General features: G+C 44.4%; 1 protein-coding gene across 4 annotated transcripts; it reads right to left on the reverse strand.

The window, feature by feature from the left end:
• Positions 1 to 1655: 1655 nt before the first annotated feature.
• Positions 1656 to 21413, reverse strand: Zscan20 (zinc finger and SCAN domain containing 20). Of its 4 annotated transcripts, none has more exons than XM_048815796.1 (8): positions 21352 to 21413; positions 13595 to 14113; positions 9000 to 9186; positions 8480 to 8556; positions 8105 to 8186; positions 6087 to 6773; positions 4530 to 4958; positions 1656 to 3816 (listed from the first exon to the last, which is right to left on the reverse strand). In XM_048815796.1, exons 2-8 carry the CDS (start codon positions 14003 to 14005, stop codon positions 2561 to 2563), a joined length of 3129 nt encoding a protein of 1042 aa, XP_048671753.1. In that variant the 5' UTR covers positions 14006 to 14113; positions 21352 to 21413; the 3' UTR covers positions 1656 to 2560. The 4 variants fall into 4 exon arrangements, with proteins under 4 accessions (XP_048671753.1, XP_048671755.1, XP_015340784.1 ...); XM_048815798.1 differs by having other exon boundaries at positions 4530 to 4955; positions 21348 to 21410; XM_015485298.2 differs by having other exon boundaries at positions 21348 to 21410.
• Between the last annotated feature and the right edge of the window lie 1844 nt (positions 21414 to 23257).

Below are 23257 nucleotides of genomic sequence, written 5' to 3' on the forward strand. Positions count from 1 at the left end.
TCACTTTCACATAGAGCTCAGCTTGCTTCCACAGTGAAGTTTCCAGAAAGCTCATGACTAAGAATTTGGAGCCAGCATCCAAAAGATAACAGGATTGAGAGTGCAGAGTGGTCCAGATCTCCTCTGAGGGCACCTTCCTCCCCATTTTGGTGCTTCCCAAGTCCTAACCCCAGCCCAATACTTTTTTGACTTTTGAGCATAATCTCTTTCTCATTAACTACCAAATGTACACAGGTATTACTCTAGGTCCCCTCACTTCAGGCCCAGAGATATAATGCACATCCTCACCTGGATGTCCATTAGGCACAAGTTCAAAATGTCCCAAAGTAAACTTATGATATCTTCCCTCCCGCACTACCTGCATCTGCTCCTCATGTCCCTACTGAGTGATAACACACTCTAAGGAATTCCAACTTTTCCCTGCTCTCCTCAAGTCCACCCTGAAGCCCCAAAAGTGCATCCCCTCAACTTTAGGGTAACTACTACTGTGGCCCTGATCCTTGCCTTCTGAGATACTGCCATGGCACCCCGCGGGGGCTCTAAGTGCAGCATACCCAAGTTGGATTTTGACAACGCATATCTGAACATGTCACCTGGTATCCAAGCTCCACTCATACATGATGTCTTTTGTGACCTTGCCCCACCACTCCCCCACCCACTTTATACCCCAGTAGTACTAAGAAGTTTATGGTCACTTACCTGTTCCCTGAATCACTATTACACAACACAGTGATCCCACTTGTATTAGAATAGCAATTCCAGAGCAAGGAATTCCTTTCTCTCCACTGTGACACTTCCTTTCAGCCCCTATTGGTGCTCTTCATACTGTCAACTTATTGCAACTTACTGACATCTACTGGTTTCAATCCAGGGCCCATTCCACAACCCCTCCCCTCAAAGATAAGGTGAAGGAAAGGGAACCAGGGAGGGGATGGTTCAAATAGAGCTTAGCTTGCTTCCACAGTGAAGTTTCCAGAAACTTCAAGGGGATGAATGGTATTCCAATATCATAGGCAGATGTCAGGAGAAGGACTGCCTTTTAAAATCCTATGGAAAACAAAGTCCTTGGTCAACACTTTAAAACCCTTCTAAGAGGAAACTCTTCGGGCCTACGTGATACAAATGAGAAAATCCTGTGTGAACTTCTCACTTAGCCTGTGTGAGACTGACCTGCATGGATAAGCACAGGATAGCGGGGCTCAGGATAAATTGGGGCTGTGAACCTAGAACGTGTAACTGCATTCAAAGCCCACTCAGTACAAAAATCAACTTCTTCCACATCAGTCTTGGCAGAGGAATAAAGCTTCCGCCACATCAAAAATTAAAGGACTCTCAGCAGGCAAAACACAGGGGTGAGTGCTGAAGGGAGCTTTCTAGGTTTCAGGAGATTTAACCTATGTAATGAGAAGCAAGACTGACCCCAAAAAAGGAGACTTAAACTCTACTTCCTCAACCAGTGTGTAACTAAAGTGGTGTCGTCCCTCGTTGGAAGAACTATCTCACTGGAAGAAGCATCACTTTGGCTTCATATTTTCCCCATCTCAACCCACCCACCTCTCTCACCCTGTGACTATAAAGATGGAAACTCCATCTTTGACAACAGTTCAGTTGTGCTCAAAACACTTTTCCATTATGAACATTCAGGTCCACTCATCTTTAGGAATTCTTAGCTTCTTTATTTGTTAAAAGGTAAATTCATTAAGTAATCATCACATTTTGAGATCCTGACACCTGTGTTAGCTGCCCTACTGGAAAAGGGAACTCAGTGGAGCACTGGGAGCACTTCAGATTCTGGGGATACATCTGGCTGAATCCTCCCTCTCACTTTCAGATGTGTGACCAATGCAAGTTACTAACTTTCCCAGGCCTTCGTTTTCTCTTCTGGGAAATGAGAAGAAAATCAGTTGCTATCTCCTACAGCTGAAGTGAGGACTAAATGAGATGATGTCCACAGAGTACCTAGCACAGAGCCTGCCACAAAGCAAATGCTCAGTAAACACTGGCTATTTATGCTATCATACAAAATAAGGATTTTTTTTAATGATGTTATTGTTGTTCCTACTCCTTTGGGTTCACAGTGGACTACTCTACATCACTGATTCTCAGTTATGCTCCTCTGTCACCAGTCTCAAGGTTTTCCCATAAGGATGTGCCCCAAATGCAAACTGCCATATTTGAGAAGATTCTCTGATGGGGTGTGTACACATGGACAGTGTGAAGGCCTCTGAGCGAATGACGAGCTGTCAGGGCCACTGATGTAACTCTAATCCCCTAAGTTACCATTCTGGCTCATATACTGATAAAGCTCTTACAAAACAAATATAAGGATAGCCTGAGGATCATGTAGGTTTTAACAGGAGAAAAACAAATTACTTAGAGAAACAAAGTGCCTTCAATTCTGGATCCTTAGTATTAGTAATTCACCTCTGAATTACCTGGATTTTTACCAAGATTACTCCCTGGGGATACCCCAAGGCTTAAAAATTACAAGGTTTCTCTCTAGTGTCCATCTCAGGATCTTGGGATTTGAATATACACGTATCCACCGGGGAGAGGTCTCCTACGATGTTTTCCCTCCGGCGTGTGTTCTCCGGTGGGCGCTGAAGTGGGAGCTATTGTTGAAGTCTTTGCCACACTCCATGCACTTGTAGGGCTTCTCCCCCGTGTGGATTCTCTGGTGAATGATAAGACTGGAGCTCTGGTTGAAGCATTTCCCACACTCTCTGCACTTGTATGGCTTCTCTCCCGTGTGAATCCTCTGGTGAGTGATGAGGTTGGAACGGTCCCGGAAGAACTTTCCACACTCGAGGCATTTGTAGGGCTTCTCTCCGGTGTGCACCCTCTGGTGTGTGATGAGCTTGGAGCGCTCGCTGAAGCACTTCCCACAGTCCGCACACCTGTATGGCTTCTCCCCCGTGTGTGTTCGCTGGTGGTTGGCCAGGGTGGAGCTCTTGCTGAAGCTCTTGCCACAGTCCGCGCACTCATACGGCTTCTCTCCCGTGTGGATTCTTTGGTGACTAATGAGGGCGGAGCTCTTAGAGAAGCGCCTCCCACATTCAGAGCATTGATACAGTTTCTCCCCAGAGTTGGTAGCGTGCGGCCCAAGAGAGCTCAAGCTTGTACTGAGGCTGTGAGGCTCTTCCGAGGTCTCCTCTGTGGAATCCTTCCAGGTAGCACCCAGAGACGGGCTCTGGCCGAGGCCCTCCCCAGGCTCACTACTCTGGTTAGGACTTCCTCCCAAGTGGATTCTCTGATGCTTCAAAAGGTTTGAGCTCTGGTTGAAGCTTTTCCAACATTCCCCACATTTATAGGGCTTTTCCCCAGTGTGGATTCTCTGGTGGGTGACGAGATTAGAGTGGTCACTAAAGCTTTTCCCACATTCAAGGCAATTGTAGGGCTTCTCTCCAGTGTGGATTCTCTGATGGGTACTGAGGTTGGAGCGGTCACTAAAGCTTTTTCCACATTCCAGGCATTTGTAGGGCTTCTCCCCTGTGTGGGTACGCTGGTGGGCGATGAAGTGGGAGCTCCTACTGAAGCTTTTCACACATGTATCACACTTGTAGGGTTTCTCCGCGAGGTACAAGCCCTGGTGGTCAATGAGTTTTTCCAAGTCCTCCTCAGAGGAACTCTCTTCCCACTGTTCCTGTGGAGGATCTCCCCACACCCCTTCACCTTCGTTTTCATTGTCACTGTCTTCTTCCCAGTCATGAGGGTGGCAAACAGCCTCAGTGCTACACTTTGATAAGGCTCCAGGCAAATGCTCAAAAATGTCCTGCTCTGAAATTTGGTCTTCATCCTCATGCCTCAACTCAAAGCCTGAAAGAATGGACAGAAATGGAGGTTCTGTTAATTCATTAGTTAGCATTTATTTATATATCTGTGTCTTGTGAATTGTGAATGTGGCTACCATGAATTTGCATCTTATGTCTCACCTGGTGGAAATGTGACTAACATGAAATGATCAAGTTTTTGTGCATGCATGTGTTTCTAAAACTTCTTTTTTAAAAATATTTTTAGTTGCAGACATACACAATACGTTTATTTTATTTATTTATTTTTATGTGGTGCTGAGGATCAAACCTAGGCAAACGCTCTACCACTGAGCTGCAACCCCAGCCCTGCAAGTGTTTCTAATCCTGCAAAACTGAAGAACACAGTCTGGAACTTGGTAACCCCACCAAGAGAACCATAAGGCCCAGCCCAGCTGCTGGCCAGTCAGCTTCCCTGCCAGCTCCCTGATCTCAATACTCCACAATGAACACTTGCCTCCTCCTAGTACACTCAGTGGATCCTCATATCATACTAGATTGAATCAATTCTGTAACTGGCCAGATGTATCCCAGTATAAGCAAGACTAACCATCTCCTTTGGGGGTTCACACTAAACCATAGATGATAATCAGAGCAAAGCACAAATTCTTTTCTTAATCCCATTCTTTTTAGCTTAGAAACAAAAAAAGATATCAAGCCTGGCCCCCCACTTTCCACATGCCTACAGACTTTGTGGATATCCAGTGCCTCCCAGCTTACCTGTGTCTGGAGTTTTAGGATGTGGGATTGGTGGTTTGATGACAGCTTCATCTGCTGTCTCATCCCAGTCCTCCTGGTCATCAACCTTAGTACTTCTCTGCCCAGACCTGGGGAGACCTGTGGCCTCCCCGACAGTCTCCATGGCCCTGACTGTAGTCCGAGCCCTCATCAGGGAGTCCAGCTCCTCATAGAAGGGGCACTTCCCTGGTGGGTGGCTGCTCTTTGCTTTCCGATAGCTTCTAAGGAGGTTTTTGAATCTGTAGCGACACTGCTCCAGTGTCCGCAGGAAGCCCAGTGCACACAGCCGCTCTGCAATGGCCCGATACACCTGGCTGTTCTGGTGACAGGTGCGAAGCTTTTCAGAGAATGGGGACTCACTGAGAATTGCCAGGAAGGCCTTGGTCTCCTCATAGCCCCAGTGCACACCTGCTGTCAGGAGAGAAGAGTTCAGAGGCATTAGATTTAAGGAGATTGCCTAGGTCTTCAGAGATTGAGGTCGCCTGCCCTCTAACCACCTAGAACACCAGCATCTCAGAAACTGTTCAGGTGCCCAGAAATACACCCGTGCTTCTCAGGATTATTCTGGAAAAGTTGGCCAGAATACCTTACTCCATCACTTCTAGAAGATCCTATTAACACCTTGAGACTTGCAGAAGGAGCACACTTAGGTGGCCATACTATATCAATTATACTAGGTGACGAACTCCCTTAGCTTCAGCTGACTGGTACCTGGGATTCATGAGATTCTCCCCACGTCCAGTCAATACATATCTGCTATTTCCTTTATGAACTCCCCTTTAACAAAGCGTTGATGCTAATAATCCCTGATCATCAGAGGTATCAGTAGATTTCAAATGATCATGCAATAGAGTCCAACTACAGATGCCTTTTCTTCTCTTGTGGAAGAATAAAAAGGAGGCAGCCTAATCTCAGCTCCTCTGCTGGTTAAGTGATGTAGCCCAGGGAGGCAGCACAGGAGAAGGAAAACCATACGCAACTAGCAAGCAGGAGCCACAGGCTCTCCTCATACCTCTTCTGTGTGTCTTTAGGTAATATGCTTCATCTCTTAGGCTTCCATGTTTTCACCTTTACAATGACTGGGTGTCTGTCACACAATGACTATTCAAGCAGAGCCTGATTTCTGTTATATCTGTTCGATATTTCAACATTTTTCTTTAAAAGCCTAAATTCACTCTCTGTGAAATCAGAAGTTGATGTACTCACACATTAAGAGGAATACGTACTATTAGAATTAAAAGTCCACTAACGTGACATCAACGATCATCTCCATATTACCTGTGACACTTTGGAAAATACTGGATTCTCTCTTCAAGGTCAAGCTTTAAAAGTGTTTGCTTCTCTAAGAAAATTCTGAGCAAGAAGACCTTGTCATGGGAGAAGAGAGTGAAAGTCTGAGGGTGACCCAAGGAGCTTATACCCTACTCTAGTGTCATCAATCCAGACTCACAGTCTGAGCCCTGACCTCAGGAGCAGCAGCCTGGCTGGTTGGCTGGTGGCAGGGTTGCAATCTACATGGTCAAATCCCCAAGTTCTTACCAATACGACTCTGGAGCAGAGCTCGGCCCCCTGGAATCCTGGGCCTCTGGACAGACCCATCAGTAGCTAGACCAGCACCATTACAATCTTCTGCTGTTTCCTCAGGCTCCCAGCCCCCTTCCTCCGGCTCATCCATCTCTGCGTCACTATCCCCCAGCCTGGGGAGTGCTACTACCTCTCCTGGGCCATTTCTGGCTCTGATGGCTGTCCGAGCCCTCACCAGGGCCTCCAGCTCCTCATAGAAGGGGCATGTTCCTGGAGGGTGGCTGCTCTTGGCTTTCCGATAATTCCGGAGCAAGTTTTTGACTCTGTAGCGACATTGTTCCAGTGTCCGCAGGAAACCGCGTGCCCTTAGCCGCTCTGCAATAGCCCGGTACACCTGGCGGTTCTGATGACAAGTCCGGAGCTTTTCAGAGAAAGGAGACTCACTCAAAATTGCCAGGAATGTCTTGGTTTCCTCATAACCCCAGTGGACACCTGACACCTTCGTGTCCTCCACATCCCACTGGCATTGTTCTTCCCAGGCCCCTGAGTCCCTCCAGGCCGATGCCTGGGCTGGTTTTGCCTGTTCATTATCCAGGCTATAATTAGCAGTGTTCCTTTTCCCAGAATTTATAGGACTTAGACCCCCAAATTCTGGTCCTTGCTCTTGCTGGGAAGTGATACTTGCTTTTGAAACAGGAACTCCTACACAAAATGAAGAAGAGAAATGACTGAGTAGAAATGACCTGCTGAACACAGTATTTGTCCAAAATGTCCCTGAAATTTATATCCTTTCCCCTAAGAGGCTTCTGAGAGATTCCCATGCTAATCCCCTAATATGTCTGAAGGGTTGAGGAGAAGTAAGTAACTAGAAATAACAAGACTCTCACCAAAACAAAAATGCAAGTGACACGATGGCTTTGTTTGTTCATTTCCTTTTTTCTTGTTATTGTTTTGAAATATATAAAAGAGTGACTATAACTGGTCCACAGATGGACACGTGGCCTAAACTGGCCTCATCAGAATGAATTCCACTGTTGGAGAAAGGATTCTATATGTATGCGTGTGGCGAGTCACTCTCTTGCTAAGAAACTTGTGACTCATTCCACAAAACCTTTTTAATATGAAGCTAATCCTGAGGATGGCAGAAAGGATGCAGGTCCATCAGGACCATGCTGAACTAGTGTGTCCTGTGGTTGGAACACACTTCCTCCTCTGGACTTGTAATAATGGGAGAAAATAAATGTCCTCCTATTTCAGTTGGCTATGTTTAAAGGACTACTATTACAACAGCTCCCAGCCCTGAGAGTCTTTAATTAAAATAAATATTTGAAGAAAACTACATTTAAAGTGAGGCTTGAGGGCAATCTAATTCAGCATTTCCCAAAGTTGGTTCCTTTAACACACTAATTCCACCAGATATCATGTATTAAAAAAGTGGGGGCTGGGGGGACTCCTCTGTGAAGCAAGTAGACAACAAGCTTCTAGTATCTAACTAAAGCAGACCTGTCATGGTCTGTTTCACCCAGTCAGTGTCTAAGTTCCCCCAAGTGATCCCAGGGGAAATGGCTCATTATTATTTGGTTTCTCATGCAGATGAACTTACAGAGAAAGAAGTCTGTGTTGTCACGTGAGCTTCAAGTATTCTAAGGCCTGTAATACTTTTTTCTCACTGTGGTTTAATATGTGTTCACTTGAGTCTGCCCTAAGAGGCAGATCTCATTTGGTTGGAAAAGATGAGATTTTTCAGGCAGCAGGCTAGACAGAGCTGCCACCCCATGGTGAATGTACTGAGGTGCTGGAGGAAATGAGTGCCAACAGGGAAAGCTCTGAGAAACCGCCTTGCTAGCCTCTCTCCAGGTGTTCTCTCCCTGCTTTACAATGTTGACTACAAGGACCAAGTCTTCTTCCAACCTCAGAAAATCCAGAGATCACAAAGCTATGATTCTTAAAGGAGTAGCAGACAACTCTTAGGAAACTGAGTGTACCAGAAAACTGGCATCTTACACCCTGGGGCAGGGCATGTTCTTCCTTACCCAGGCACACACTCTTTCCACAGTCGTCTCCCCGGGGGTCCTTGCAGAACTTCTCAGCATGTTTGCCAGGGCCCAGGGCTTCCTGTGAGATGCATGAAGAGAAGGACCTCAAATATCACTGATCCTTTAAAATGGCCTGAGAACCCTGCCAGTCCCCAGGAAAGATCAAGGAAATACAGGGCATCAGGTATGGGACTAGCATCGCACGCAGCAGCAAGACCAAGGAGAGGCCCAGTACAGGGGTGGAGGGCGCAAAGGCTAACACCCTGTGCCTTATCCTCTTAGCTGGGGGGAGGCCACAGACAAAAGAGGAACAATGAAGGGTAAGAGCACAGCAGTAGCAATGGCAGGAAGGGAGAACAAAAAAGAGCCTACCTGGGACTCGGCGGTCACTTCCCAATCTCCAACACTCCCCATCTTTGGGACAGTAGGGACTCGAGGAGTAAGGACAGCTGAGGAAAAGAAAAAGTCTTGGAAACCTAAGTTCTAGTTCCCTAAAATCCACCTCCCTTCAGATCTAGCTTTTCAAAGGTCAGACATGGATCAAACTAAGGCTATTCCCGTAGCCAGTGCAGAGGTCACCTTTTACTTCCCTTCAGGGCATGCAGCTCCTCAGCTGCCTTGGGTAATGTGGCACAGGTGAGACCTAGCCCTAAGCACCTGTGCTCACCACCCAGCCTATATATGTAGTAGGCATGCTGGCACCATTCAAACCCTCCTCTGACAGTGCCTTCTTACCTTCCATTATGTGTGTCCCATTAGGTACCATCCTACCCCCTGCCTTTAATTCTCTATGATCGTCCTCCCCGAACACTACTCCCTACTGCCCAACCCAACCCTCTTCCTTGAGAGAAAAGGCTTTATTCCCTGGTGTTCCCAGATTCTTGGTACTCACCATTCTCTTTCAAAGGCCGTGGTGCCATCTTGGCACTTAGATGCTTGGGAAGGTCTGGGCAAATGTTCTTCATACACTGCTTCTGGGCCTGTCCCTCAGGCCAAGGATCTGCTGGCTGTAGTTTGAGGCTCTGAGATTCCTGAACTGCCTTTGAGGACCTGGTCTCTTCTGCACAAAACTCCAGCTCCTACACACAGATAATTGAAATTCCCAATCACTAGTTCAATAAGACCCACTTTGATAAGGCAGACAGTGTGGCTTTGAGTATGACTGTGATCCAGGAGTTAATAGGCTTTTTAAGATTTGAAGAGGGCTTCAAGTATGATGAGATGAAAGCCTTTAGATTGACTTCAATAAAAAGACCAACATTTATACCATCAAATGAGCACTGGCTTGTTCAACACTGGGCTTCCACTATTCAAAGTATTTTTGACTCAGATATAAATTACATATAATGTTTGTGACATTCAAAAAATTCATAAGCATGAAAATAGTCTTGTTTGTTTTTAAGTAGTTATAATTATAATGGAATTATGTGACTGAACTCAAGAACAATCCGGTTTTTTTTTTTTTGGTACAGGGGATTGAACTCAGGGGCACTCAACCACTGAGCCATATCCCCAACCTCATTTTGTATTTTAATTAGAGACATGGTCTCACTGAGTTGCTTAGTGCCTTGCTAAGTTGCTGAGGCTAGCTTTGAACTCATGATCCTCCTGTCTCAGCCTCCCCAGCTGCTAGGATTACAGGCATGCACCATTGCACCCAGCCTCAAAAACAATCTTTGTTCTCAGCCCCAGTTCCTCCAATTACTATCCCTAAGCAAAGATTTTGATGCCAGGGATGATCATTGTAGACATAGAAAAAAGTAGCTTCAAATGACAATGATGGGGCAAAAACTCAGTCAGACCTCTTGTTTCTAGTCCAGTGGTAAGAGCTGAGAAGTTGCCACTTCATCTTAACAACAGGTTATAAGCTGAACAAACTGAAAAATCAGTAAGTCTTCTTAGATCCATCAGAGAAGTGAGTCACAAGGCACACCACTGCCCTCAAAATTAGAGAAATTAGACAGGTAGATTCAGAGATCACAACTTACCTGAGCAGAAATCTCTGCTGGAATAGTGCCAGGCAGGAAAAACTAAACTGTAATTGATGAACTGCTCAAGGCTCAGTGTAGACAACTCTGAGAGTAAAAGCCCCAGGGCACCCGTCATGGAGGGGAGAGGACATGTGTACTTTTTATGAGTTTTATCTCCAGGAGCTGCACCAGGTCCTCATAGTGAAAGTAAAGAGAAAAATCGCCTACAGCTTTTGGTACAGGACAGGGGAAAAGAACCATTCTGACATATGCCAGCACACTCTGTTCTTCTTAACCAGGCCTGCCCTCAGGATAAACTAGTTTACCAGAGTCTAACCTAACTTACAGAAAGGAAATATCCAACTCCAGCTCCCTCTATTGTTCCACATGTGGATGAGAAACACCCAAATGAAGTCTCCTCAGGGAAAAGAACTTGAGAAGCACTAGTGAAGTTCAGAGTCCAGGGCACAGGCTCACCACAGGACTGAGACCTAATCATAGAACAGCAGCATGCTTCCTGCTCTCCTGACACTTTATCACATTATGAAAGGCCTATTTACAATGGTTCCTTTTATTCAGTACCCCATGTCCCCCTTGCAACAACAAAAATTACAAAGCATAAAAATCACAGTCTGAAAAGAATATTAAGTACCAGAACCAGTCAGACATGAATCTTTAAAATATTAACCTAACTATATCACTAATTACCTCAAATATTATTATTCTAAATGTACCAATTAAAATACAGATTGTTTCAGTGCATCAAAAAACAAGATCCAACTATATGTTGTCTACAGGATACACATAGATAAAAAGTGAAGGGATGGAAAAAGATATACCAAGCTAACACTAATCAAATGAAAGTGAGGAAAGCTATATTAATTTCAGACACAGCAGACTTTAGAGCAAGAAAAATTACCAAGGATAAAGAGTGGCATTACAAAATGATACAAAGGTCAGTACCCTAAGAAAAAGTAACAATACTTATTGTACATAAAGATACACATACACTTAGTCCTGAATGCTCCTAACAAAGCAAATGTGAGGCAAAAAACTGACAGAACTATAGGAGAAACAGATTAATCCACTACTACAGTAGGAGACTTTAAAACCCCTCCATGAAAGAACAGAACCAGCAGGCAGAAAATTAATAAAGACAACATTGAACTAAACAGCACTACAAGGGTAGTAGGACACATGAATGGAATAAAATAGAAGAGATATAACGGACATCTTATAAAGTACTTCATCCAACAACAGCAGAATACACATTCTCCTCAAGCTCACATGAAACATTTCACTAGGACAGACAACAATCTGGGTCTTAAAACGCATCATAATAAGTCTAAAAGAATGGAATCACACAACACTTATTCTCAGACCACAATGTAATTAAACTAGAAATCAGCAACAGAAAGCTGGAAAATCCCAAAATATTTGGAGATCAAACAACATATATCTAAATAATACACAGGTCAATGAAGAAATAGCAAAGAGAATCTTAAAATATTTTGAACTAAATGAAAATGAAAATATAACTTATGAAAATTTGTAGGATACATCAAAAGCAGTGCTTAGAGGGACATTTATAGCACTATATGCATATATCAGGATAAAAGAAAGATCTAACATCAAAAATCTGGATTTCATTTTAGGAAACTAGAAAAAGAAAAGAATCTAAAATAAGCAGAAGAAAAGAAATACTAAAAATTAGAGCATAAATCAATGAAATTAAAGACAGGAAGAGAAAAATCCAAAAAAACAAAAGTTGGTTCTTTGGAAACATTGGTAACACCAGTTAAGTGTTTAATCAGGCTAATAAAATAAAGGCTCAAGGCACAAATTACTAATATCAGAAATGAAAGAGAGGACATCACTACAGGTGTCATGGACATTAAAAGGATAATAAAGGACAGACAACAATCTGGGTCTTAAAACGCATCATAATAAGTCTAAAAGAATGGAATTATACAACCCAATACCTTACTTGTCTCAATCTTAGAAATAGTTCAACCTTTGGTCAGCTCATAGGAGCATTAATCTGAGAACCTTTGGTCTAGTCCAACCCTCTGATTTTACAGATGAAGAATCAAAAAAGACCTAGATTTAAAACAATTCTCATCTCTTGATATCAAGTTCTACATATACCAGCTCTGAAGTCCTAAAATTTCTTTTGTTTTTTCACTGCCATTTAAGACAAATAGCTATATTCTTTAAAAGAAATATGAGAAGGAAATATACTAAAACTAAGCACACTCTCATACTTAGTTCTGTAACTTTAAGATTCTCTTTGTATTTTCAATCCATTTCCTGAATTTGCTGTTGGAACCCCAAGTGCAAAGCCACAGACCTTAACTCGTTCTTCCTCTGAACTCACATCTTTCAGTATGTTATGGTTTAAATGTGAAGAAAGCCCCTGCCATTTACAAGGATATATTGTCAAACCTAACTTTCCAGTGAAGTGTGGTTAGCACACCACAAGCATTTCTGACTATAACCAATGGAAAGCAACAGGGTTGTATTTAGGTGAGTGTTCTGGATGGATGACACAGACACAGCCAGCTCAAGGACCTGTTCTACATATGCCAGCTTCAAAGCAGTATTCAAAGTCCATGTCATAGCAAAATTTTATTCATACACACACACACACACACACACACACATATATTTGTCATTGTCTATAAATTGTTGAAACTGTAATGTTAGACACAATACTTTCATTTTTCTTAGCGTTACCATTTAGCTATATATAAATATAGACAAATCACTTACCTCTCTTTCTGTTAACCTATTTGGAAAATGAAACCTATTAGTTCCTACCTTATTAGACTGCTGGGTTGATTAGATGAGGGATACATACAAAAAGCTTAGAACAGAGTCTGATACACAATGAGCACCCACAAAATGCCATTTAATTGTTCATCTGAGCCTCACAACTGAAAGGTATTTTAATTCCCACAGACTGCAGATGAAGCAATCTGTCTGTAGTAGAAAGAAAAATGGAACTCTGGAACCAAAGATCTGACTGGAGGCTCTAGTGAGCCATCAGACTTTTGGGGTCTTAGTTCAAACTATAAAGTGAGAACAATAATACTATTTCTGTCTACTTACATCACTGCCCTAAGCATCCAGAGAGGTCACATATGTAAAAAGATAGTGCTAAAACATGAAACATAACACTGCACCAACTGGGAGGCAGTTTGGAGTGGTCAGGTGTGCAGGCTTTACAGTCAGAATGTCCAAGTTCAAATCTAGAAGTTGTATGATCCATAAAGAATTACCTATCTTTTCTCTGCCTCTGTTTCCTCACTGGTAAAATTAGAATGATAGCACCTATCTTATTAAACTGTTGACAGGACTAAGTTAGTACATGTAAAGCAATTAGAATAGCACCTGCTATATAGCAGTGATCAATAAATGTCAGTTGTTCAAGAATTATTTTTGGCAATTATTAACCTAGTCTCAGCCCCACTGCCTTGCCCAGCTGGCTTCTCAGAGAACAGACTATTTGCCTCACCTGCTGTCCTGCAGCCCCGGCCTCTCGGTGCCAATCCTCCACCAGGGCCACGGCCTCCTCCCCACTCTGAGGATGGCGTGCCTGCACCCAGGTCTGTACCTCGCTGGGTAAGATAGTCAGGAACTGCTCTAGCACCAGCAGCTCCAGGATTTGCTCTTTGAGGCGGACCTCTGGCCTCAGCCAATGACAGCAGAGAGCCCACAGCTGGCTGAAGGCCTCATGGGGTCCAGCTGCATCGCTGTATTGGAATTGCCTGAAGCGCTGGCGGGAGGCCTCAGGGCCAAGGTCATGGTCCTTCTCCCGATGCTTGGAGTCTGATCCCCATGTGTCCTCCTCCAGTTTCACAATAAAGAGGTCTTCAGGCTCTGGACTGGGACAGGCCTGGGCCTCAGATTCTAGGGCCACAGCCATCTTCTGGCCAGGATGCCTCACGTCAGATGGGCTGTCGTTGTCCAATGACTTCCTGAATCTAGAGTGTATCCTTCAAAGGTCTCCTGAGTGAAGGACTATTCCCCAAGGCTGTGAAGGTAGAAAATACAGAGAAGTGAGTGGGCGAGAGGACTCAGGAGCCTCACTTTGCTCACTTCCCCCACACATTCCACCACCTTTGCAAGGCACCTGGGCACTGAGAGATGCTCCCTTCCCACAGGCAGGAAGCGAGACCATGATCTGGCACCACAGCCAGCAGCAGCACTTTGGAGGAAGACAGCACAGTATTAAGTCCTTTGGGACATGCCTAAATGCCCCAGCCTAGCAACCCAGGCCTCCATGACCTGGCCTACCCTTCTTCCCTTTTACACATGTCCAAAGTCCAACGTTCCTTCAAGTTGGGTTCCAAATGTCACCCCCTTCATAAGGCCTTTCATTCTGAACCTTAAAACTTGGCACTGCTAAGGATGCTCTCCTCACAAAATCCCTCTCTACATTCCCCACTGGTCACCCCACCCATTTGTCATTATTCAGCATTTCTAAACTAATGACTCTCAAACTCCAGACAGGACTATCTCCAGATCTCCAGCCCCCCACATCCAAATATCTACATGACATTTCCACTTGAGTGTTTTTTAGGTACCTAAAATTCAATGGGTCAAAAAAATTCATTTTCTGCTGCAAACCTGTCCATCTTCTGCAGTTCCTCATGCAGTGAAGGCACCACCTTCCATCAAGTTACCTACACCAGAAACCTCACCATCCTCTTTCTCCAAGATGCCTCCAACCAATTCATCAGCAAGCTGTGTCCATGTGGCATCTACCTCCCCAATACCATCACCTCAGTCCAGAGAATCATCAAGTCTTCCACTTGATCAGCTTCCCAACTAATGGCTCTCCTCCACCCTCTCCACCCCAACCTCTGGTTTGTTCTCTGTACAACTACCAGACTAGATCAAAATATGATCATGTCAATTCCCTGCTAAACTCCTTTCCATGATCTCCTTTACCTTTAGGAGACCATGTAAACCTTGCCCATGTCTCCAACCTCATCTCTTTCCAAAGCTCCCACCAGTCAGAGTGTTCCAGCTGTGCAACCTACAGTTCCCACAACCTGCTGCTCTAGGAGCCTGCCTGTGCTGTGGTCTCCTTTGTGAAGTTTCCTCCTCTTCTTCGCCTAGCCAAGTATCTGCTTAAACTGCACTTTCTCATGAGGCCTTCCCTCTTTCCTGAAACAAGATTCCATCCTCAGCCACAAACTCAGTACCACAAACTTCCATAGCACCTTCTTTTCTCCTCCATGAACCTGATCATCCTTTACTGCAACTACCTTACTTACTAGATCATAAGCTTCAGAGGCTCTAGTACAGTGCTCAGCACACAGAGGACACAATGAAGTCATAAATGCTTAATGACAACGGTGTGTCATGAAGCAAGGATTACAACTAATGCCTTTCTGTGCATAATAAATAAAGAACAAATGACCTTCCTCCTCATGCCAGAAGGAATTCCTTTCTCCTCTTTAGTTCCATCCCTCCATGACACTTACCACTTTCTACATTGTATTAGAGGGATGTATGCACATGTGTCTCCAAGGAGATTACAGCCTCCCTCAGGACACCCATGCTGGACTGTCTGAGAAAATGAGCTCTTTGTGACAAGTCCAGATGACATAAATCATTCCTCTTCAAAGGAGGCTATTGGCTGCTCCCAAATGGAGTGAAGGGAGGGTGGCATTTTATATTTTAGACCATCTGACTGGGCTGTTCCTACTTATGACAGCCCCATTAGACTGTATTACTAGGACCAATATGATTCTTACTCAATTCTGTATCTACAATGCCCAAAACAGCACCTGATAAACATGTTAAAAACGATCTTATCTTAAAGACCTCCACATACTTAGCAAGAAGCTAGAACAACAACTCATGGCTACCTGGCAACATCTGAGTCATCCATCAGTACCAGCCCAAACGTCACTTTCTTTGATTAGAGTTCCTTCACATGCCGTTGTCATGCCCCACTCCTATCCCCACTCTCTAAAAATTGCCTCCTTGATCCTCTGTTCCCAAAGTGGCTGGTATATACCTCTGCGACATGTTATCCTACATTATTATAGTTACCTGTTCCTACATATGACAGCCCCATTAGACTATATTACTAGGACCAATATGATTCTTACTCAATTCTGTATCTACAATGCCCCAAACAGCACTTGATAAACAGGGTACTTTAGTTAGCCTTCCACTGCTATGATTCAGAAGTCCCAACAAGAACAGCTTAGAGGAGAAATAGTTTATTTTGGCTCACAGTTTCAGTCCACAGTCAGCCAATTCTATAGCTCTGGACCCAAGGTAAGGCAAAACATCTTGGAGGAGAGGTTTGGCAGAAAAAAACCAGCTCAGAAAAGGGCAATCAGGAAGTAGAAAGAGAGCTCTATTCACTAGGGACAAAATATAAACCCCAAAGGCACACCCCCAGTGACCTACTTCCTCCAGCCATACCCTGCCTGCCTACAGTTACCACCCAGTTAATCCATCAGTGCAGATTAATCCACTGATTAGGTTACAGCTCTCATAATCTAATTGTTTCACCTCTGAACACTCTTGCATTGTCTCACGCATGAGCTTTGGGGGACACCTCATATCCAAACCATAACACAGGGCCATTAAAAAGTTTTACCATTAAAATGGTAAATCTGGTATATCAAAGCCTAATGGCGGCCAGGCACATCTTAGCAACTCAGGAGGCTGAGGCAGGAGGATCCACAAGTTCAAAGCCAACCTTAGCAATAGTGAGGTGCTAAGTAACTCAGTGAAATCCTGTCTCTAAATAAAATATAAAATAGGGCTGGGCTCAGTGATTGAGTGGCCCTGAGTTCAATCCCGGTTACCCTCACCCCCCACCCCCACCCCCCCAAAAATGGGGACTGGAGATGTAGCTCAGCAGTAAAGTGCTTGCCTAGCACATGTGAAGTCCTGGGTTTCATCTAGCACCACAAGAAGGTGGGGTTGGGGGGCCTGAGGAGCTATGGAGGGTCCCTTGTTTATATTAAAAAATTAACCTGGGCTGGGGTTGGGGCTCAGTGGCAGAGCGCTTGCCTCGCAAATGTGAGGCACTGGGTTCATTCCTCAGTACCACATAAAAATAAACAAAATAAAGATATTGTGTCCATGTACAACTAAAAAAAAAATTTAAAAAAAGAATTAACCTTTCATGATTTTTTTTAAAGACAATAGCCTTACTGCTGCACACAAGTCTAAACACATTTCTTTCACTGTCACACCCAAGAACTAACTCACCAGGCATTCACATAGTACCCAGTATGTACCCTGCACTGCAATGGGAGCTAGAAGAGATCTGCCAGGAGCTAGGACAGACAATCCCCACATTCATGAAAGCTGCAGTGTAGTAAGAAACAATGAGTAAGCAAGCAAAGAAATTTGTGCTCCTGCAAAAAGGCAACACAACAGGCAACTGGTAGTCCTATAGGGCCCAAAGCCCTGAGTCTCAAATAATTGGTTCCTTCTTTTGGGAAGACTTGCAATTCCCAAGGTTAGTTTCAAACAGAAATTAGAAAGACATGGTCCACAATCAACCTTTTCCACTCCTTAGACAAATATGGATAGCAGCCTACTGTGGGGAGAGGGAGGTCAACAGCCAACAATAAGGTGACTCACACAGATAACCAAGAGAAATGGACGAGGCCATTCCTCAGTTCTGAGCTTCCCAGGAATATCCAGGATACCCCCCCCAGGATCAACAACCTCTAAGAGTATACACTTGCCCAGTGCCAAAGTGTTCCACATTCACATTCTCACCCATTCTTCCAGGCAAGGAAGTGGAGAGTTTGAGCTGCATTACACGGACCTGTAACTTCTACTTAGACCAGAGAGAGAGAGCAAGAGCATAATTCAATAGTGCAGCCAGTTCCATCCACCACATCTGTTCCAGAGTGGGCACATGGTAATGACACCCATGACTATGCTACTCCCAGGGCAAATCTTAATTCTCTGAAGCCTCTGTCCACTGAGAGTGAGTCTCCGGAGTATCTTTCATATAGCACAGTCCCTACACAAGCCAACTCTTTTCTTGTAAGGTTCATGCAAGAAAACCCAGCTGTGCTGGTTCAAAGTACATTGGCTTCTGAAATGGCTCCTTGCCAAAGGATTTTCAAGCTGTGATTCAGGGCAAAATGTGATTTTCACCTTCTGTGAAGATCTCAGAATGCAATTCTCTGATACAGTAGGATTCCACTATATCCTCAATAACATACAGGAAAACTCTCTCTCTACAAAAAAGATTCATGTAAGATTACGTAACTAGCAAGTAACCAATAGATGTGTCATCTTCTCACAGATCCTGGCACGGGATAGCAGAGCTCGGACCCAGGCCCACATCTGTTCTCTCTTTTCTTAATCACATCACATGGCTGCCTATGTCTGCTAGTCATCCAAATTCCTAAGGATATGGCATGGAGAGAAGACCATAAAGGTAGAAGCAGGTAGACTGGGGTTCTACTTCCATTCCTGCCACTTATCAGCTGGGTCACTTCAAACAAGTCAGGAAGCCCCTGCAGTTGCTCATCCAGGTTGCAGCTTACAGTCTGGCCCTATTCAGTAGTTGTCCCAGATTTGCTCAATAGTATGATGAGGGTAGAACAAGGCATAGCAGGGAAATCAGAATCAGTGGGTATGAGTTTAACTGGCTGCAGAGGCCTGGCAACACAAATGAGTAAACGGGTGAAGGGAACTGGGTGGGTCCAGGGGGAATATAGACCCAGGGTGTTCCTACACTTTCCAATTTTTCCAAGAGAAGCTAGAACTCTGGATTTTTAATGTCAAAACTGTTATGATTTAGACATGAGGTGTACCCCAAAAGCTCATGTGTGAGACAATGCAAGACTGTTCAGAAGTGAAATGATAAGAGTTGTAATAATCAGTGAATTAAATTGGTATGGATTAACAGGTGGTAACCAGGTACGGTGTGGCTGGGCAAAGTAGGACACTAGGGACATGACTCTGAGGTTTATATTTTGATCCTGGTGACCAGCTAGCTAGCTCATGCACTCTTCACTCGCTCTCCCTGCCTCTCCCCTTCCCGTGCTCCCTCCCTCTCTGCTTCCTGGTTGCCACTCCTGAGCTATTTTCCTCTGCCACACTTTTCCACCATGGTGTTCTGCCTCACTCAAGCCCAAAGCAATGGAGTCAGGTGACTGTGAACTGAACCCCTCAAACTGTGAGCCAAAATAAACTTTTTCTCCTTTAAGTTGTTCTTGTCAGATATTCTGGTCATATAAATGCAAATGCTGACTTACACAACAACAAACTCAAAACTGCTTCAAATACCATGAGAATTAAATCAAGTATGATGGCAGACTTCATTCAGAAGGCTGCCACTTTGCCAGCTTTCAACTAGATGATCTGAAAGGTCTCTTCCAATATCCAGGAAGACCTAGAAAGAGCACAGATTCTCCCAAGTAATGAGGATCCTTTTACAAACACAAGGAAGCTGAGAAGCACCTTGGCTCCGGAGGCAGAGTCTGGATGTGAACATGAGAAGCCCACACAAGGAATGTTAGGGTGGGACCTTCCAACAGAAAGAAACAAAGGGCTCCCAAGGGCTGTCATGTCCATTAGACTAATGGCCCAAGCTGTGGCTTAATGCAGGCTGACCTCACAGTTAGGGATTTAAACCAGGGATGGCAAATAGGTGTCATTTAAAGCACCAATTTTAATCAACTTAACTGGCTGCCTCAAGTAATGTGCCGAGGAATATGAGATCCACATGAGTATGTGCTGTGACCAATTAGCCATGACAGGGACACAGGAAGAGGAAGTGATAGCACATAATCCATGTATTTGGCACTCCTAGCTTAAATTTCCACTGCTATTGAATCAGCCTCAGCTTTCAAAAGCCAGACCCAATAGGCAGGAGAAGACTAAATCTCATGTCACTGGAAATCCACTGAAAGTAGCAGTCTTCAAGCCTAGCATAATAAAGCTTACCCCAATGGCCTCTATTCACACATTCACCAAGTATTTACTGATTTATTTGATTTATATCAAGAGTTCACTGCTCTGAGCAAGCAATGGGGAAATGAAATGACTCAGACATTGTTCCCATCCTGGACATGCTCAGTCTAATGGAAGACTGAAAAAAAAAAAAAAGAAAAAGAAAAAGAAAAAAGTCACAGATAATTAAATCAAATGAGGTCAATACAGCAAGAGGGGTTATGGGAGCTGGAGGTTGGAGATGACTTAATCTGCTTAAAGGAACTGAACAAAGTAACAGTTGAGTTGGTTCTTGAAGGAAGAGTGGTTCTCTTGGCAGAGAATTGGGTGGAAGAATATATTCTAAGTAGAGAGAACAGCATACATAATGGTGGAAAATCAAATAGCCTGCCAAGGACACGCAGAAAACCTTGATAAACCTGTAGCAAAGGTTACGCTGCCAAAGGGAGTTTATGAAGGGTCCAGAATATCAGACTGTATGGACTTAATTCAACACGTGATGGTTTTTAAAGCAGGAGAAAGTATAATCAGATTTGTGGGTTAAATACATCACACCAGCTGCAATGTATCTGTCCATTCTGGGGAAGTGAAAAGGTGAAGGCTTCTGCAGATACCCTGACAAGAAAGGGGCAGATTCTAGACATTAAAGAAACTGAAAGATTCGTGGATGTGGAAGAACGCAAGTGGAATGAACCAGCGGATGAAGCAAGCAGGTAGGTAAGTAGGCAGGCAGGCAGGCAGGCAGGCAGATAGGTAGGTAGGTAGGTAAAGTGGATGATGGTGCCATTCACTCCTATCAGGCCTAAGGAAAGTGCAGGTTTAGGCAGGACACAATAGCCGCGCCCCGCCCCTGGGTTCTAGAGGGAACAACCAATTGAGGATATCAAATTGCGTGTGTTTGTCCCAAGCGGGTAGGTGGAGAAGGAAACTATTTTTACTGTGGGGCTCCCAGCTCTGGCCCTCCAATCTTCACTTCTTGCCAGGGCCCCAGAACCCTCTATCGTCCCCTCTGTGCTCTCCAGACCCTCAAGTGACTCTCCCACCTCCAAAACCTCCCTCTGCCGCCTACGCTACAGACCTTTCTAACCCCCGCCTCACTCCCAGGGCCCTCCACTTCCCTCCTCATCTCCGACCCCTCTATGACCCGTCCTATCTCCGGACGCTGCATCTTCTGACCTCACCCGCCAACCCCACACCTACGCTTCTATCTCCCCGCTCTCCTTCCCCGGACCCCTGTAACACCACCACCTCCTAAGCTTCCAGCCCAGTGCCTGAGCCTCAGCTGCCCCCGCCCCGCCACCCGGACTCACCCACCAAGACACCCACTTCACAACAGGGCGGAAGTGCTCCAGAACTCGCGCAAGGGATTCTGGGACGCGGAGTCCGGACCGGGCCACCCCAGAAAGAGCGTCTAGGACTACAACTCCCAGAAGAAACCGCGCGAGAGCACCAGTGGCTCCCTCTGATTGCAGCCTTTCGGATGATGTCAGCCAATAGATGTGTCATCTTCTCGCGGATCCTGGCACCGGAACAAATCGGAACAGGGCCCATGCCTGGAGGCGTGGCCTGCTTCAATCCTGACCCTTTCCGTTGGCTCTGAGATAGAAGCACCGCCCAGTAGGCGGGCACTGGTGCAAAGCGGGCGGGGTCTGCTGAAAGAACTGAGCGACCTCTGTAGACGCCGAGAGACCAAAGCAAGAAACAATATGAAATAAGCAAAGGGGTGGCTAGAGATGAACAGACGTTTGTTGGGCAATAGAGAGACAGTTGTAGGTTCCATTTGCACAGCTACGTCGTGTGGCTTTGGATGAATTCTGAACCTGTAAAATGTACGACAATAATAACATCCATGTCACAGGATTTATGTGAGGCTTCATGAGACAATACGATTAGCTCAAGGACCGGCGGGCCTAATAATGCGCAGTGAATGTTAGCCATTATTATGCAAATCCGTTTGTACAGAGCTTGACACTTCGTGGGTGTCAGAGCAATATTAATCATTATTACAGAATAATCTTAATATAATATGTAGTTGCTTTGTACCATTGTGAATAGTTCGAGGTAAGAGCAATCTAATATGGAGCTGAGAATATGGGTTTTATAGTCAGACATAGATCCAAATCCCAGCCCCAACTACTTCCTAGCGATGTGATGTAGTCTTGAACAAATTCTGCATCACTTTTGTCTTCAGTTTTTCCATATATAAAATGCATGAAATATAACAGAACCTACATCATGGATTGTTGAACAGATTAAATGAGATGATGTGGGTAAAGAAGGGTCTCTATAGTCCAGCTGCTTTTGTCCAAAACTTATTTTCAAATGTAAGGTGCACATCTTTCTCTTTTTTCCTATTTGTGAAACTTTAAGGAAATTACTTAATCTCTTTATGTCTCAGTTTCCTCATCTGGAAAATGGGAGTGATAACAATGGTATCTTCTTGATAGGGTTGTCAAGAGTATTAAATAGGAGAAAGGATGTAAAAAGTCTGGTACACAAAAAGTTTAATAACCATTAACCATTATTATTTTGTTAATAGCTATAAGGTGTGGGGTAAATTAACAGTACCTAGCATATGACAGAGGCTTACGTGTTAGCTAGGGTTAAAACTAGGGGAAATCCATATCTCAGTTTTAATAACCCAGTTCAAATTCCTTGTCCTCTGTAAACCATGTGCCAACTTATTTATAATGATGTCTCTTGTGAATTTACTCAGTAAATGTAATTGTAACCTATTAACAGTCCTCATTGTTGAAGTCTCACAACATCCCTATGTGTTTGATAGAGTTGCCCCCAATTCGGGAGTGGGATCTTAGAGAAACGAAGTAACCTGCTCAAGAATGCATGAGCACTAAGTACCAGGGTTGGAATTTGACCGCTTGTGTGTGCCTACAAAGACCTCTTCTCTGACATTTCATGAGGAAGAGACCTCAGACAAAATAAAGGGAAGCCTCATGGGGTAGACGGAGTATGGGGTGCTGGGTGGGCCAGAGACATTTGAGAGAGTGTCAGAATCTGAAGCTGAAAGGTGGTTTTTCAGGGTCAAGTAAAGTCATCTTCCACACCTACCTTGAAGAGAAAGAATGGAAGTTGAGTATGCAGAAAGTGAAATACACCATTAGGACACAAGAGGGCGCCCCTTGCCCTAAATCCAGGAATTGTTCTATAGCTTCCCTTAGCCTTTAGGTAATAAAAGCCAGGCATTTTACAAAAAAAAGTA

Source organism: Marmota marmota, unplaced genomic scaffold (assembly GCF_001458135.2).
Source record: "Marmota marmota marmota unplaced genomic scaffold, marMar, whole genome shotgun sequence".
In the NCBI taxonomy this organism is placed as follows: Eukaryota; Metazoa; Chordata; class Mammalia; order Rodentia; family Sciuridae; genus Marmota; species Marmota marmota.

Excerpts from the sequence above, each read along its gene's own strand:
- Zscan20 (XM_048815796.1), bottom strand. The coding sequence starts at position 14,005 with ATGGCTGTGGCCCTAGAATCTGAGGCCCAGGCCTGTCCCAGTCCAGAG. Across the intron at positions 9,187-13,594 it reads CCGGGGCTGCAGGACAGCAG|GAGCTGGAGTTTTGTGCAGA; the intron begins GTGAGGCAAATA and ends ATCTGTGTGTAG. Across the intron at positions 6,774-8,104 it reads TGGAAAGAGTGTGTGCCTGG|GAGTTCCTGTTTCAAAAGCA; the intron begins GTAAGGAAGAAC and ends CATTTTGTGTAG.